Source organism: Antechinus flavipes, chromosome 3 (assembly GCF_016432865.1).
Source record: "Antechinus flavipes isolate AdamAnt ecotype Samford, QLD, Australia chromosome 3, AdamAnt_v2, whole genome shotgun sequence".
Taxonomy (NCBI): domain Eukaryota; kingdom Metazoa; phylum Chordata; class Mammalia; order Dasyuromorphia; family Dasyuridae; genus Antechinus; species Antechinus flavipes.
In genome coordinates, this window is record NC_067400.1 from 632,784,646 (window position 1) to 632,801,668 (window position 17,023).

At 46.2% G+C, this 17,023-nt stretch overlaps 1 protein-coding gene across 1 annotated transcript; it reads right to left on the reverse strand.

Annotated features, from left to right (window-relative positions):
• Nucleotides 1–2,599: 2,599 nt before the first annotated feature.
• LOC127556829 (zinc finger protein OZF-like) lies at nt 2,600–12,755 on the reverse strand. Its single transcript, XM_051990280.1, has 3 exons — nt 12,508–12,755; nt 6,201–6,477; nt 2,600–4,136 (listed from the first exon to the last, which is right to left on the reverse strand). The coding sequence occupies exons 2-3, from the start codon at nt 6,343–6,345 to the stop codon at nt 2,686–2,688; spliced, it is 1,596 nt and encodes a 531-aa protein (XP_051846240.1). The 5' UTR covers nt 6,346–6,477; nt 12,508–12,755; the 3' UTR covers nt 2,600–2,685.
• Nucleotides 12,756–17,023: the final 4,268 nt, after the last annotated feature.

Consider the following 17,023-nt stretch of genomic DNA (forward strand, 5'->3'; position numbering starts at 1 on the left):
TACAACATTTACCAAGGTAAAAACATAGAAATAAATTTGAATCATGGAATTATGGGGCACTACAAGTGTAAAACATATGTTCACCATTTCATTACTATGTAGCAGAGTGTTTGCAAGAAGTTCAATTTAAATTTAAAATCAAATTTAAATTTAAATCAAATCTTTGGCAGCAGACTAACCAAAAGTAGCAGGTTCTATCATTTGGAGAGCTGTCAATAAGTGATCCTTGGGAAAACTCAGTTTCTATATTATATCATCAGGGATTGTTAGCTCCAGATTTAAGATTGCCCTAAAACTAAATTCTAATTTAGTTTCATTTTAAGTGAAATGTGTTCTCCTATTAAGATAACTGAGAAGTTTGAGCTCCTCTAGCTTATTTGTCAAAGGAGAAAACTAGAAAAGGGTGTACCTTCTTCCTCAAGTTATTTATAGAGTTCAAACAAGGACATAAAGGCATTTGCCTCATTGGTCTTAAAAAGGCAGTAGGGCAATTTGAAATGTACATCACCAGGTAAGTATAAAAATTCAAAATTGGGGGACCCAAAACCAATTTGAGATGGATCCCAAACAACACCTATGTAGGATTTAAGCATTCTTTGAAGGCATCAAGCTTCCTCAGAACATCTGTCAAGTCAGCTTGACCTACTATAAGCTTTGGGTTAGACAATTTTCTAACAACCTAAAGGTAGGTTTAAACAATATAGTAATTTTTTCCCAAATATTTTCTACAATTGACTTATGAGTATGATGTGTCACAGGCAAAATATATCATGTCTTTATTTTATGATTGCTTTCATTTGCTAACAGAATATAGTTTTTCATTTTAATATTTACTTATATAGAAATAAAAGAAGAGGAAAAAGAGGGTTTTTTCATTAATAAAGTATGTAGCATTTTATTAAATGGAGTTGCTATTTGTACTAATTTGTGAGAAAGTCCTTCGATTCCCTTCTGGGTACTTTAAGAAATGTATCAATGACTCTTCTCTCCTGTTTTGGAGTGTTTGCTTTTTGGAAGCAGAGAGGTGAAACAAGACTATCTCATGTAGAGAAAACAGATAGTTTAGTGGATAGTATCCTGGACCTGGAGGAAGATGAGTTCAAATCCAGCCTCACACAGTACTAACTATTATGATCCTGGGCAAGTCATTTAACTTCAATTTGCCTCAGCTTTTTCAAATATGAACTAAATATAATAGCACCTACATCATAGGATCATTGTGAGGATGATCAAAAGTGGATTCAAGGAAAAACATAAGGGATTTAATTTTGCATGTGGTATATTTCTTTGTCTTTCAGTCTGATAACTCTTTGACACTGAATGTCTCATTCAGTACCTCCTTTCCTCTCTATGAAAGCAAGCTCAGGACTTAGAACACTATCATTAATTCACTCCTTTCTCTTTATCCTATCTAATAAAGCAAATACTAGGAGTTATACAAGTTATAATTAATTGGTCCATTAAAAAATACCTTTTTTTTTTGGTCTGGTACAAATACCTCAATTGAAAGCCCTTTAATATTTGAATCAGCCTTTTTCTAAAGAAAAAAAAATACCATTCCTATCCTTTTTTTGCTTATGGATTGCTCTTACTCAAAACTGATTTTACTTTCTCTGGGTAAAATAGCGCAAGAGGAAAGAATATATTTGTATATATTCACAAATAAATATTTGCAAGTATGTGTGATACATATAGGCGTATGTATAAAATATATTTACACGAACGTTCTGAGAATACACATATTCTAAACACCCACATACATGAAGTTATGTATGGACACATGTACATAAACATACATGTCTGTTATCTTGGGGTGGGACACATATGTCCTATATCACGTACTGATATCACGTATCCTATCCTACTGATAGGAGCATGGATGATGCTCCTACCAACCAGAGGGCATCCCCGGCACTCAGCCCCTACATCCTGAGTCTGGACAAGCAGTCATCGACATCCTCCCACTAACTCACCCTCCTCCTTGCTCAGGCTCTCCTATGGAACAGAACTGTCCCCCAATTTTGTTCCCAAGAACTTACTACAGTGCTTGGAACCCAGTAAGCACTTGACAAATTTAGAACCCTTTCATCCATTTCCATGATCAGGATGGAGATTTGTTCTCCCAAACCACTTGTCTCTTTCCTTTTCCTGGCCAGCTGGGCCAGGGGACAAAACGTTTCACCTTCCCCTGGCTTGCCCCCAACCATTGTCCACCCTGCTTCCCCACCAATTTCTGGAGTTCCCTCACATCAGGATACCCCAGTGGTCAATGCTGCCACAGCCTCCTTTTCACCACTCTGCTTCTCTGAAGTCATTCGACATGTATATCCCAGTGTCTGCCACAGTTTCGCCAAATGAGTCTCAGGGAGAACTCTGCAGTCCTATCTGCCTCGAGTTGGGATTTCCCATTCCACCTGCCTGCAATCATTTACATGAAAAAATGAAGAATAACAAAACCAGAGTGGGGATGCACATTCTATGAAAAGAGAAAATAGAAAAACATGCCCAGAAGAGTTCCAGTGTTGACATGGAAGGAAAAGGAATTCTCCTCCTTCTGCACATTATTATACCTTTTTAATCAAAAAACTACAAAAAAGAAGATTCTTTAAATCTTATTCTTTATTATATTTCAATAATTATGTGTCCACATTTACTTGTGAAAAATTTCCCCTAGTATGAATTCTCTTATATTAGAAAGTTTTTCTTTCTAGCCAAATATGCACCCACAATTCCTTCATTCAGTCTGCTATGGGTTTTTTGATGTTTTGTCAGAGCGCCCCTCTCACTGAAAGTTTTCCCACATTTATTACATAGAAAAGTTTTCACCGCAGTATGAGTTCGCTGGTGATTACTAAGAGTTCCCCATTGCCTGAAAGCTTTCCCACATTCATTACATCCAAAGGGTTTCATTCCAGTATGGATTCTCTGATGACTGATGAGGTGTCCCTTCTGACTGAAGGCTTTCCCACATTCATCGCATCCAAAGGGCTTCACTCCTGTGTGAGTTCTCTGATGGCTATTGAGGTGACCCTTCCGAAGGAAGGCTTTCCCACATTCATTACACTCAAAGGGTTTCACTCCAGTATGAGTTCTCTGATGGCTAAGAAGGGTACCCCTCTCACTGAAGACTTTGCCACACTCATTACATCCAAAAGGTTTCACTCCGGCGTGAGTTCTCTGATGGCTAAGAAGGGTTCTCTTAGCAGTGAAGGCTTTCCCACATTCACTACATTTAAAGGGTTTCAGGCCAGAATGAGTCCTCTGATGGCTAATAAGGTAACCCTTCTGATTGAAGGTTTTTCCGCATTCGTTACATTCGAATGGTCTCACTCCAGTGTGAATTCTCTGATGGCTTATAAGGTTTCCCTTCTGACTATAGGCTTTGCCACATTCGTTACATTCAAAGGGTTTCACTCCACTGTGAGTTCTCTGATGGCTAAGGAGGTATTCCTTCCGAATGAAGGCTTTCCCACATTGATCACATTCAAAGGGTTTCATTCCAGTATGAGTTCTCTCGTGGATAATCAGGTAAGCCTTCCCACTGAAGGCCTTCCCACATTCACCGCATTCAAAGGGTTTCACTCCAGAAGATTTCTGATGTCCAATAAGCGTTCCCTCATCACGAAAGCCTTTTTCACATTCATCAGATTCAAATAATTTCAGTCCAGTGTGAGTTCTCTGGTGTTTACCAAGTGTTTCCCTGTTCCTGAAGGTTTTCCAACAGATATCACATTCAGAGGGGTTTTCTCCAGAGTGAATTTTCTCACACCCATTAAGATGAAATCTCTTGTCAAAGACTTTCTTTCCAAGTGTTTTATGGAATCTTTCTTCCATGTTGCCTCTCCATTGTGTAAAAAGGAACGGGCCCAGGTTAAGACGTCTAATAAATGTGCCACGTTCAGGTACCCTCCCCATATTAAAAGGTCTTTGGGGAGTGACTGTCACTTGCTGGCACTGTCTCTCCTGGCGGCCCTCCTCCTGCCTCTCTAAGCTAACTTCCCGTTCCTCGGAGTCTCCCACTTTGGGATACCAGTTACTGTCCACTGCTGGTCTGTCTTGGGCCAAGGTTTCTGGATGAACGCCCTCAGTCAGAACTGATTCCTCAGTTTCACACCTAGCGTGCCAACTCGGGTAATCTGAAACAAACAGAACTGTGTCAGACAAGCAGGCCAGGCTTGAAGGATGTAGGAGAAATAAATAATTACAAGGAAGAGTAAGATGCACATCATAAGAGATCTTCAGTGTCATGTTATGTATACGGCAACATGCATTTTATGTCATGTTTGTGATGGCCAGGAGAAGGAACGAAACTGCCACGAATTCCAAACACAAACAAATTTAAAATAAACATAAATGTATCAGCAGGATAAAGAGAAATGGCTTTATGGTAGGTTCAGCACGAAGGTTCTCATGAGGTTCTCCCACAAGGGTAAAGATACTTTACATACATCCAATAAAATGAAAACTCTGAAGAGATAAGTGAGATGAAAGGCAAGAGAGCAAATAGGACCAGCTAGCCAAACCACTCTATTCCAGGACAAGGAAGAACCCCGAAAGGGATACCCTTAGAAATGTTTTCTCAGTGAAGACCAGATTATGTGCAGGCAGACGTGATGGGCAAAGACAAAGGAGCAGCAGAGAAAATTAGGGAACAGGGAAATTCTTTGGAATATATGCTGATACCCGAACGTTCCAGCGGATGGTGCTGCTTTCCTCCAGCTGACAGACTCTCGATGCAGAAGGGACCCCGTGTGTGAACATGGACAACGCGGGAACTTGTGATAGACTGAAGCTGAGCAGATGCACTGAGGCCAGAGCACTTAAGGCTAATTGCCAATTGGACAATACTCTATTAATATATGATTAGAGAAAGAATGGCCCCGCCCACTAGCTGCAGGCTTGATTTGTTGTATAGGAGATTGGGTGGAGGATTTGGTGGGTGGAGCGAGAAAGCCAGAATCACTCCATCGGGATTCCTGTAGTAATTGCTCTCACTTCCTATCGCCATTCCGCCATTCCCATTCACCTCCACAAAGAATAAAGATCAAGGACTTCTGCTGATCCTGACTCCAGCTGATTTTAAAGTACCCCGGGTGCTAATGCGGTCATCACAGGAACTTGTGGTAGACTTCAAGTCTTTGTAATAAGGGTCCTTTCCCTTGTCTTTTTTGCATTCAGGTTGAAGTGTGAAGACAGGAAGAAAAAGATCCTCATTAATTTAAAAAATGAAATTATAAAACTCAAAGAAGACGGCATAGAAATAATAAGTTAATGAAAGTAGATAGCGCCCCCTAAAAAACAAAGAAAATGAAGGCTTCGGACATATAGTAAGATAATGGAAGTGCTGCAGATGGAAGAAAGGAGATTTGAAAGCTCTTCAATATGACTTATGGAGCCAGAAGGGGCTTCAACATTGGGCTGTTTTGCCCAAGACAAAGATGGGCTCTAGAAGGAAGGAGGCTGGCTGCCACAGCCCCGGTCTTCCCTAAATGTATGGAAACTTCCACAACTCTGAGGTCAACGTCTCAAAGAGCCGCCCTCCCCTGCCCCCCATGACCAGCTGACCCAAGGCTTCCGGCGACTGCCCTGGCCCAGTGGCCACTCACTCACTGAGCAGGGGCCTCGGGGGACCCCAGCCAAGGGCACCCACGGGACTGTTCTCTCCCCCACAGGGAGATCACCTCAGGCTTGGCCACGGGAAGCCCTGGTCACGGGGAGAGAACAGAGAAAGGCTGGGACCCCAAGCCCCGGCAGTCCCAGCCGGCCTCCTCCTCCTCTTCCGCCAGGGCAAACAAGGAGGGGGGAGCAGCCCCGGGGATGATGTTTGTAAAAGAACTTCTGAAAGGCAATGTGGGAGGCTCTTCAAGGTTTAAGACCATCTGATTTGGGCCCACACAGCTTGTTAGAGGCCCAAGGCCTGCAAGGGAGCGAGATCTTTGGCCCCCAACATTACAAAGAATCTCTGACTGAAGATAAGTGGGCTTGGGGCCAGCCCAGGGAAGGGATGAGGTTCCCTCATGCAATGGAAAAACCTGGAACCTGCAAAAGAGCAGCAAAATCCTTAGTGTTCAGGCTCTACTGGGTTCTAGACTCTTCCTTCCCTCCCTCCCTGAAAAACGTGCTTGTGAACCTTCCTGCAAATTAACGAAGACTCGGGCACCCCCGAGATCTCAGGAGGCAGGCCCGGGGGCCGCGCTTACCCAGGGACGCCAGGTTCTCGAAGGTCTCCAGCATCACGGCCCTGTACAGGGCCCTCTGGGCCGGGCTCAGGAGTCTCCACTCTTCCAGTGAGAAGTCCACGGCCACGTCCCTGAAGGTCACCGGAGGCTGAAACACCCCCCGCATCCCTGCTCGGCCTGGTCGCGGCTTTTACATTACCCAAGAGACCCGGAGCGTGGGTGAGGGGGGAAGCTAGAGAGAGCCCGTCTCAGAGCGTCCTCGGCGCTGACCCTTCCCGGACACCCAGCGGAGAACAATCTGGAAGAAGCAACAGGAGAAAAAAGAACCAGGAGTCAAGCGTGAAGGGACATCCCATAGTCCTGTCTTTCCCGGGAAGGCCTCCCCTCTTCCCAGTTCCTCCATGCTGTTCCTCCTTGTCTGATTATCGTGTTATGAGCTTCGGATTCCCTCCCACAACCAGATGTGCTCCTGAGAGTTTCTTAATTTAAAAAAGAAACTTTTACTAACAAATACATTAATAACAGGACAGAATACTGATTCTTACAGAAACAGCACAGACAGAGAAGCACCACAAGTCCTAAGGCTACAAAGATTAAAATAAGGAGCTTCTCCGACTCCTGATTCTTCTAGCTGGGGGATCCCGGGGGTCAGCTTGTCAGGGTCCCAGGCAGAGCGTGCGTCTGTCCGCGGGTGCCATCTCTGCTTTCCCAGGCAGCGCTGACACTGTTTAAACAAGGAAGGCCCAGGGCCGAGGGCTCCCCGACTGAAACAAGTGTCATCCGTGGAGGGCTGGCTGGCCCTGGGCCTGGATCACATAAACAAATCCGCGTGTTTCCCAGGACCGGCCTGGGTCCCCACAGACAGGCTGTCATAAATCAGAGCTGGCCACGGCCGAGTCGTGTGACCCCCGCCGGCAGCCTACATCGGGGACACAACTAACCATTCGTTTAAGATGTGGCGTGGTCACAGTGTAGGCCCTCGTCACTTCAGGGGCTCACTTGGCATACAGATTTACCTTACAAAAAACAGAGCAGTTACAAAGACGTAATGTGAAAAGAACTACTGCAAACAATAATAAAGGATCTGAGCAGACAGAAACCAAAAATCATTCCAGTGACGATTAGTATCAGAAGTAACCAAATGAGCGTCTCAACTACTTTCCTAGCCACTGAGTGTGTCTGGATGCGATACCGGGTGAGGGCTTGCGATTGACTTTTTAATGCTGGTGAGGAATTTAATCTCTGGATTAACGGTTGTGAAGAGACATATGCATTAGGGTAAAGGAAGAGGTTCCAGCACCCAAGGCAAGTCAAGATCATCCACTACCTCGAGGGAACAGAACAATCGTCACCCGGCCAGTGGAGAAAATGAATTATTAGCCAAACATCCTGCCAAAGGGGCAGTTTGCCCTTGGGAATCCAAGTCAGTTTGGTTATTAGCTACAAGGCCTACATAGAAACTCCATATAACACAGAGAAATCAGATGTTGGACACAGCTACATCACACAGATTCAAGGAACGGTTCAGCAGACAGAGCTCCAGCTGTTGCATGGCCATGGCACAAACAGTTCCTTCATCAGGAAGGTACAATCTTCTAATAAATGAACATTATTAGAAGAATCAATATATTTCCCGTTAATATGATTCAAAGCAAAAAAAGGAACGGTGTGAAGGGACACACGGTGGTGACAGAAATCACCTTATGATGAGTGACTGTTCCTGTACGTCCTTTCTTAGTACATTTTACATGAGTAGCTGTGTTCATCACCCAGTGCTCTTCAAGAATATATGTAGAGTTGCTAAGTGAAATGAGCAGAACCAGGAGATCATTATACACTTCCACAACGATATTGTATGAGGACATATTTTGATGGAAGTGGATTTCTTTGACAAAGAGACCTGAGTTTCAATGGATAAATGATGGACAGAAGCAGCTACACCCAAAGAAAGAACACTGGGAAACGAATGTGAACTATCCGCATTTTTGTTTTTCTTCCCGGGTTATTTCTACCTTCTGAATCCAATTCTCCCTGTGCAACAAGAGAACTGTTTGATTCTGCAAACATATATTGTATCTAGGATATACTGCAACATATCCAACATATAAAGGACTGCTTGCCATCTAGGGGAGGGGGTGGAGGGAGCGAGGGGAAAAATCGGAACAGAAACGAGTGCAAGGGATAATGTTGTAAAAAAAATTACCCTGGCATGGATTCTGTCAATATAAAGTAATTATTAAATAAAAATTTTAAAAAAAATTAAAATTAAAATTAAAAAAATAAAAATTAAAAAAATAAAAATTAAAAAAAAAAAGAATATATGTAGAGAATGCCCATCAGCCACAGTAGGGGTTCCTGTGCTTAACTTTTGCATATTTTTCTTTTGTAAAAGGCTATAAATATTTGCTGGAGAGCTTGTGGTGCAAATAAAAAGAACAGATATATTAGCATCAATCTGCAAATTAGCCAAACAGAGGTATCAAATAACTTTACAAATTGATTTTGGTAATCTAGAGTTCGTTGGTGAGGTAAGACTGTCAAGGGTAATCACTAAGCATTTTGCCCGGCATTTGTGCAGTCTGCTGGAGGAGGCCTCAAGATTTATTGAATTTGGGGCAGTAAGGTGGCTCAGTGGATAGAGCACTAGCCCTGCCTTCAGGAGGACCCGAGTTCAAATCTGGCCTCAGACACTTAACACTTCCTAGCTGTGTGACCCTGGACAAGTCACTTAACCCCAATTACCATAGCAAAAAAATCAATAAAAATAAAAAGATTTACTGAATTTACTATGCCCAAACCAGTTCCTGCACCACCAAGGAGAATACCGTACTATGTTTTCTTTCTTCTATTACGTGGTTGGAGTGGAGGAAAACATTAAAATACAATAAATGTTTTTGCACATTTTGTCTTATATTTTTACAATTGTGGACAATTTTACAGTAGGAGACATTGTTAGAGGTGCCTTTTGCTTCTGAATAACATGGAAATAACTCCTCCACCATGATCGATTCTGAATCTCAGTGGTATTGGTACAAAAAAAAAAAAGGATACAGCATTATCAGGTCATAAAATAGTAAAATTCTTATTTTTTTTTATCATTAACCTTCCCCACCCAAGGATTCCTCCCTTGCCTTATTCCCTCATCTTTGGCTTCCCCATCCTCCCATCCCTCCCCTCCTATTTCTTTGTGGAAGGTGCTATACCCTTCACCGCACATATGTAGTGTTGCCTATTAAACCCATTCTCCATATGAGTAGGTTTTTAGAACTAAAATCCCTCATGTTTTATCACTCGAGGACACTTTTTCTTGCATTATTCATTTATGAGATGATCATAACATTGAAGTTCAATCCGTGTGTGAAATGCTTACCCACAGATGTTCTCGGGTGGTATCAGGAGGACCCTGTTCTGTCCCAACTCTTCTTGATTTTTCCCCAGCCTGTGTTTGGCCTGAGGTGTAAATGGCTGTTTTTGCGGGGGAAATTTGGCCAGCTTGAAATTTACCAGCTTACTCCGCCATTTCCCCAGAATCCTCCCTCCATAGAGTAAAACCAAATCCGGTTGTTGCACTGTTCTCCAAACACTTGTTCTTTACAGATAGAATTTTTGGCAGATATTAACTGATGGCACCATGACGGTATAATTATAGATACAGCAAGTAAGAGTCTCTCGTGAGGCGATGCTATCCCTGTATGAAACTCCGCCCACAGGTCTTTGAAGACTCGGTCCTACGAATAACACCGTCAGGGAACGTGAAACTGACTTAAAAGGGGAACTACAGAAGTTTGTTACTGCTCAGAACAAGAACCGGGAAAAAGAGGAAACTTGCGGCATAAAAGTAACGCACAGTTAACATCATGGTGATCACCAAGACAGTATTAGAAACAAGACAACCTACGTCTTCACTTTGAGGAAGCTCTAACATCTGGATTCCAACAGCTGGGCGAGCCCGAGTCACAGCGATCCGGAGTCTCCCGCGGGAAAAGGCGTTGGGCAAGTGGTCCCAGTCTCGCCCAGCTCCCAGAGTCCCTTTCCACTAAGAGTCTTTATAGGCCGAGAACAAACATTCCCATTTGATGCCTGAGACAGAACAGCCCCCGCGGGCACAGGGATGACCTCTGCCGATAAGTCCATTAAGAGAATATTTATTTTCTCCTTTAGCAGGACGGCCTTTACTCTAAGCACAGGCCAGGTTTCTGGAGCAAGCACAGGCCTCTCGTTAAGGAGGAGCCCGGAAGATGGCCAGTCCTCCCACTGCCCGGGAGATTTGGGGGATGGCCAGGAGCGCACTTCAAAGTCCTCAGCAAATACATTTACGCAAAGGCATGAAGAGACTCCTTAGGATTCCGAGCTGGGACCCCCTGAACCGCCCGAGGGCTCCGGAAGCCCCTGGAGACTCCGGGGAAGCTGCTCAGTGTCAGGCCTTCTGATGCTAGAAATGCTACCAGTACCAGGCCTTTACCCAAAACGACTAGAGAAAGAGAAAGGACTGTAATATTCAGAGGAAGAATACAACCAGCCCGGAACTACTTTACCTCCCTGGGCTCTACCAGACCATGCCGTCCACCCACTGCCCCTCAGGGCTCGGCCCAAGCCCTCTCCCCTTCTTCCCCTCCCCCCCACCAGCTCCCACAGACAGAATGCCCGTCTCTCTGCCGGGGATTCTCAGATGGCCCCGCCCTGCCCCAGGACCTCCAGGGTCCCACTTCCATCGGCCTTTCGGACACGCTGAATCGCACCCCGGAGCCCACGGACCGCAGCGGAAGTTCTCCTTCCCTCTCTCAGCCTCAAACCCTAGCAGTCGCCTCGTCCTAGGGCCGCTGTGGGGCCGGGATGTCCCTCTGACAGCAACCCCAGCCCCTCCTCCCTGGATTAAAGGCACAGCCGCCGGCTGGGGAGACGGTGAGTGGGGAGAAGGGAGGAGAGAGAGGCTGCCTCCCGGTCTCTCCCCGACCAGCCCATCTTCCCTTCGGCCACAGCTCCGAGTCCGGGGGCCCCAGATCGCCAAGCTCCGTCGCTTGCCCGTTCGGCCCTCAGAGCCCTCCATGCTGCCTCTCCCGCCTTCCTGGTCCCCACCGGCTTCTCCCATGCCCCGGCTCGAGGCCATACGCCCCGTAGTCTCCGTTCGCTCTCCTCTCAGGAGTGGGCTCCCCCTCGGTCTCTGTTGGCCGGAATCCTGCTCCCGCAGTGGGAAAGCTTCCCCAGCCCCTTCACTAGGGGACGTCTCATCTACAAAAGGGACGGAAATCGCGGCTGCTAAGGGCAAAGGTGGAGGTTTGAGAGGAGGCTGAGAAGCCCCGCAAGAACTGAGTGAATGCGCCAGGCGCCCAGACCAGGACGTCAGTGGCAGGACAGCCAAGGGACAGAGTCAGGGCCGGGGGGCAGCAGGGCCTCGCGGGGCCACCCCGGGAATGAGGGAGCAGAACAAGGTCACAAACCTGGCATCGCCTGGGGCTGGGGTACGGTCTGGAGAAGGGGGCTGATCTCTGAGAGCAGAGGGCCTGGAACCAAGCCCGACCCACACCCAGAGGGGCCCGGACCGAGATTCCCCAAGGAAACAAGGAGAGGTGGGGGAAGAGCAGGATCCTCAAAATCTAGAGAGGGGAGAGGGGAGATGACCTGAGGAGTATGGGGGGTAGCAGCCTGAGGCAGAGGTTCCCAGAGTCCGCACCCCCCATGATGACATCACCTCGGTGACTCGCACCTCCTGGAGCTACTCGCCCTTCCCCCTATGGAGCTTCCCCATTAGGCTGTAAGCAATTTGAGGGCAGCTCCTCTAGTATTCCCAACACTAGCACACAGTAGGCGCTTTCCCCTTTCCCGCACCCTCCCCCACGTGAGCCTCCTTCAGAAACCTCCCCCTCACCTCCTCACCCCCTCCTCGAGCCTTCTGAGTACCCTCCTCCAGGGCAATGAAGGAGGGGGAAAACACGTGTCCAGTCTCATCTGGAACCATTTCCTTCCCACCCTCCCACCCTGAAGGGTCCACAACTCAAGCCTCTGCGCAGACTCCCCCATACATGCAGCCCCAGCCTGGGCTTAGCTCCCGCATATGCTCAGTCTACAGGGAGCGTATATTTTTAGTGTATATAGTATATATAAATATGTTACATATATACAAGTACATGTACCTATATTTTTAAACATATATGTACGCACGCACGGACCCCAAAGTCCTCCCGCAGAGGTGGGCGGGGCCGTCTCTCGCGCATGCGCCCACTCATCCCCGCCAATGGTCACCCGAGCCCCACATTTAGCCCTCTGTCCGCAGCCTTCATTTCCCTCCAGCCGTCCGCGGTGAGGGGAAATGCTCCCACGCGCAACTCACCATGCCCAGACTTCCCCATCAGAGCAGGAGCACCAAGGAATGGGGGGAGCGCGGGGGACCCCGCAAAGTCTCCACCAATCAGTCATCAAAGACCCGGCTTCTCTCAGGGCTCTGCCCGCATTCGTCACGGGCGCGCTCCGCCCGCTGTCGACAAGCCTCCAATCACGGCCCGCTGCCCTCTCGGACAGACACCCAATCAAGGACCCAGCTCCTAAATTCAGCTCCCAGAGCAGGAGGTCCTCGCCCAGTCATCTCCTCCAGTCCACTTCTCCCCCGACTAGCAGCTGACCGCCCCGCCCCCCGCCCCGCCCTCAGGGCGTCACCCTCGCGTTTAGGCTCCTGACTTCCCGCCCATTGCTCCGCCCCGCAGAGGGTTAGGCCCAATCGCAGTCCTTCCCTCCCCGCTTCCCTTCCTCCTCGCTTCTTACCCCGCCCTCAGAGAGTCGGCCCAATCCTAGCCTTTCCCCCTTTCCCCCCTCCCCCCTCCCCGCCTTAGGCTCCGCCCTCAGAAGGTCAGGCCCAATCCGAGTCCTCTCCGGCCTCTAGTTCACCTCCTTTTATCTCCACCCCTTTCTTGCCCACCATAGTAAGGCCCAATCACAGTCCGCCTCAGGACAGAAGTCCGAGGTTACTTTAGCCCCACCTCCTCTCTCAGGCTCTCCCTCGTGGCCCCTGGCTGGCCCAGCTGCACGTGCTCGGAGCAGCAGTGGAAGAGGCTGGCGGGCGGTCGGGGGCTCCCCTCGGCAGCCCCAGAGGAGCTTGGGTAGGCTGGAGGCAGGCCGAGGGGCTCGGGCAGTACGTAGGGAGAGGCAGGTCACTGAGACACTATCTGAACTCGTGTCCGCGCTCTCCCTGACGGCCCACTCCCCGGCCTGAACGGGAGCCCGTGTTCTGCCAGGAAAGCCCAGAGAGGAGGAGCCGAGGTGGGGGCGAGGGCTCCCCAGGCCACGGCCCGGTTCTGAGGGGGGCGCTTCCCTGTGGCTGAGGCCTGATGGCAGCACCCGGAGACCCCAGTCCCAGCCGCCATCAGCCCTTGGGTGTAGAGGAACACGTGCTTGGGAGTCCGGGCCTGAATCCCCGTGCCCGCCGCAGAGCAGCAGTGGGGCTGTCCCGCCGAATGACGGTAGCGGTCCGTGAGCTAGAAGAGGCGCCAGGGTTCCTGCCAACGGAACACACTGTAGTGGCTCGCCTTTAGACCGCCCCAGAATGAATGCAGCCAGGAGAGATTTCTGTCCTTCCCCCTTCGTTCATCCCACCGCCCACCCAGCTGCTTCCTTTAGAGCCTGGTAAGAAGAGGAAAAACTCCCAGAGTCACCACAGGAGGTTCCAGTAGCGGCTCATTGATCCCAGCGAGAGCCGTCGGCGGGCGGGCAGCATTGGTTAACAAGGCAACAGTGAGAGCAAGTGACCATTTCATGACCACGTAGATCACTGACTGGGTTAGCTTGTATTATTTCCTCCTACCCAATCCAAGGAGAAGCCTGCTCATCTTAAGTGCAAATATTCTTTATTTCACCCAACTTGTGACCCTGCTGACATATCATTTTGCTTACTTTAGTTTATGCATCACGGGTCAATAGTGGAATTATTTTGGATTTGGTAAGCTGTTCTTGAATGATTGGACTGACATCTAATCCTGTAAAAATCAGGCTCCAGAAGAAGAGATCTCAGATTGTGAGGGAGATCTAAGGTCCACTTCCTTAGAGAGGACACTCGTACCCTGGGGAATCTTTGGTTTCCTGGTAAATCTTTATTCAGAGCATTTCTCTGGCTCCTAAGCTCAGAGCCATTCCCTCTGGCAGCACCAAAACTCTATAGTGTCAAGTCCACACTGGAGTGAATGTCTGGGTTTCTCAAGGATTCTGAAGTCCTCCCTTATATCCCTGGTTTGGATAAAGGAGGCTACAGATGATTCTCTGTATTTTTCCAGATAATGGTCCAGTTTTAGGTATTCCTTGTGTGTTTGCAGGACATCTGGGCTCCTCACAGGCCACTTTCACACAGCACTAGCATCTGAAGCATTGAGTTTGCGATGAACTATCAATTTATATTACTGCAGAAACCTTGGATGCTCTTTTCTGGTTCTGCTTACTTCACGTTACAAGAGTTCGCATAAGTCCTTCCATTTGCTCTAAATATTGAACCACTAGTTGACTATAATCCATTCCAGGGACACGAATGAGATTATCTTCTATGAGAAATTAGAAAACCTGGCTCCAGACCACACCTGTAACTGTCAGTCCAAACACATCCCCCTCTGATGAAGACTATTTCTAATTATTAACCCTGCTTCATTGTCTTCTGCTTCTCACATCACAGTAGTATTCTGTTATACACTTCTGGGGCTATTTCCCAATATAAGGGCATCTGTTTTGTTCCTGGTGCTTTGCTTAAGCTATTAACATCCTTGGCACATATGCCTGCCTACCAGTAGAATCTCTGGATCAAAGACTGTTTCTATCTCGGTTTTCCCCCATAGTTTGACCGCTTTCCAGAATGACTGAAGCAATTCGCAGTTCTACCAACAATGTAGTGGTATGCCTGTCTTCCCATAGCCCCTCTAAAACTGACTCCCAGCCTGGCCAATTCGTGATGTGAAGCTTGGGGATTGTTCTGACTTGACTTTCACATATTAATGACTCTTTCACGTGGCTAATAACCACAGGCAATTCTTCCAGAACTGGGCATTCATAGTGGCCAGTCAGGGGGCCCAACAGCTACCCTGGGTTTGAGGTCAAAAAGTACGAATTCAAATCTTGCCTCACACATTCAAGAGCTCTGTGAGTCTCATCCAGATTTAACCCCTAGAACATAATGCAAGTGAGTAATATCTTACTGTTTTCAAGTTAGATTGTAGGGATCCCAAATTCATCACTGGGTGAGTCATCTGCCTGCAAATACTCACGTGATCACACAAAAGATGAAATCGCTGAAATAGCCCGTTCCTTCAGACCGCTACAGGAATAAGGGGATCGACAGGAATCTATTAATTTATGAGGTTGAAGTCACAAACCTCTTCTGCTTTATTTTAAGGAACAGAATTCCACTACCATCAGTCATCTTAATGAAGAATACTGTTTGTGTAATATCTATTCCATTGGAAAATGGTTAACAATTAAACATGTTCTGTTACAGGCAGCCCATCTGTTGGACACCAGTTCTCATTATACATTCGAGAATTAAGTATATCTACACATCCCAAGTCTTCTGTCACAATTAAAGTTAGCCTCTTGGAAATAAATATATTTATGTAACCATTGAACCTAGGGATGAGAGCATTGTTATCTATATTTTTACATAGAAAATTAGATTCTCAATAGGTTCTGATCCTCTTAAAGGAATTAAATTATTTTTTAGAAATTAACAAGATCAGGCAATCTTATATGTCAAGTGAAAATGATTCTACTGGGGCATGTAAAAACCTAAATCCTCAAGAGATTTTAAGTCGACTCTAGGTATACCTCATTTCTTTAGTGTTCTTTAGTGAATCCATTGTTCTTTAGTGATCTATTGTTAATAAGGTCAGAGCTATAAGGTTTGGACTGATTTTTGCTTTATGAACTAGTTATTGGAGAATCAAAATGTAAGAAGGCATACTAACACACATGGAGATCTATTTTGTAAAAGACTTTAGCAGGAACATCTGAGGAGTCTGTATAAGTAACCAGTGGAGCTAATCTACTGAAGAGAAGACCTATCTCAGAGCACTGAAGAAAAGATGTTTCCCGGGACTAGAAAGTTACCAGGACCCCTGGGATCCAGGTTATATGTGTGTGTGTGCATATACATATATGTATGTACACACACATGTACATATACATACGGAATCCAATATTATAGACTACATGTATACTTAATATGTTGGTTATAGATTTAAAATGACCAGAATTGTTTGTTATCACACACATTATCATATATAATGATTTTATATTTCAGTATTTATGTTTTCATATATATAACATGTGTTTGTCTTTTCTAATAGCCATTCCTCAATAAATGGTCAAAGGATATGAACAAATAATTCTCAAAAGAGAAGCTGCAAAACAATCACAACCATATGAAAGCATGTTTTAAATCACTAATAATTAGATGCCGAAGTTTCACCTCACAACCTGCAAACCGACAAAAAAGATTTTAAAAATTGCACTACTTTGGAGAGTATGGAGGATAATAGACACATGCTGGTAGAGCTATGAATTGGCGCAACCATTTTGGAAAGCAGTTTGGAATGATGCAAATAAAGGGACTAAAATACAGTCTTTGAATTGGAAACTCCATATTGAGCTTATGCTCCAAGGAAACCATTGCTAAAAATGAAGTTTCCATATACACCAAAATGTTGAGCACCACCTTCTGTGAGAGCAAATGGAAGCAAAGCAGTCAACCAACAAGTGGGAAGTGGCTAAACAAATTGTGACCCAGAAATGGAATGGAGTATTAGTGTGCTCTAAGAAACGATGTGCACGATGAATAGAAAAGAAATTAAAAAAACTTTTATGAATCAATGAAGAATAAA

Excerpts from the sequence above, each read along its gene's own strand:
- LOC127556829 (XM_051990280.1), bottom strand. The coding sequence starts at position 6,345 with ATGCGGGGGGTGTTTCAGCCTCCGGTGACCTTCAGGGACGTGGCCGTG. Across the intron at positions 4,137-6,200 it reads CGAGAACCTGGCGTCCCTGG|ATTACCCGAGTTGGCACGCT; the intron begins GTAAGCGCGGCC and ends TGTTTGTTTCAG.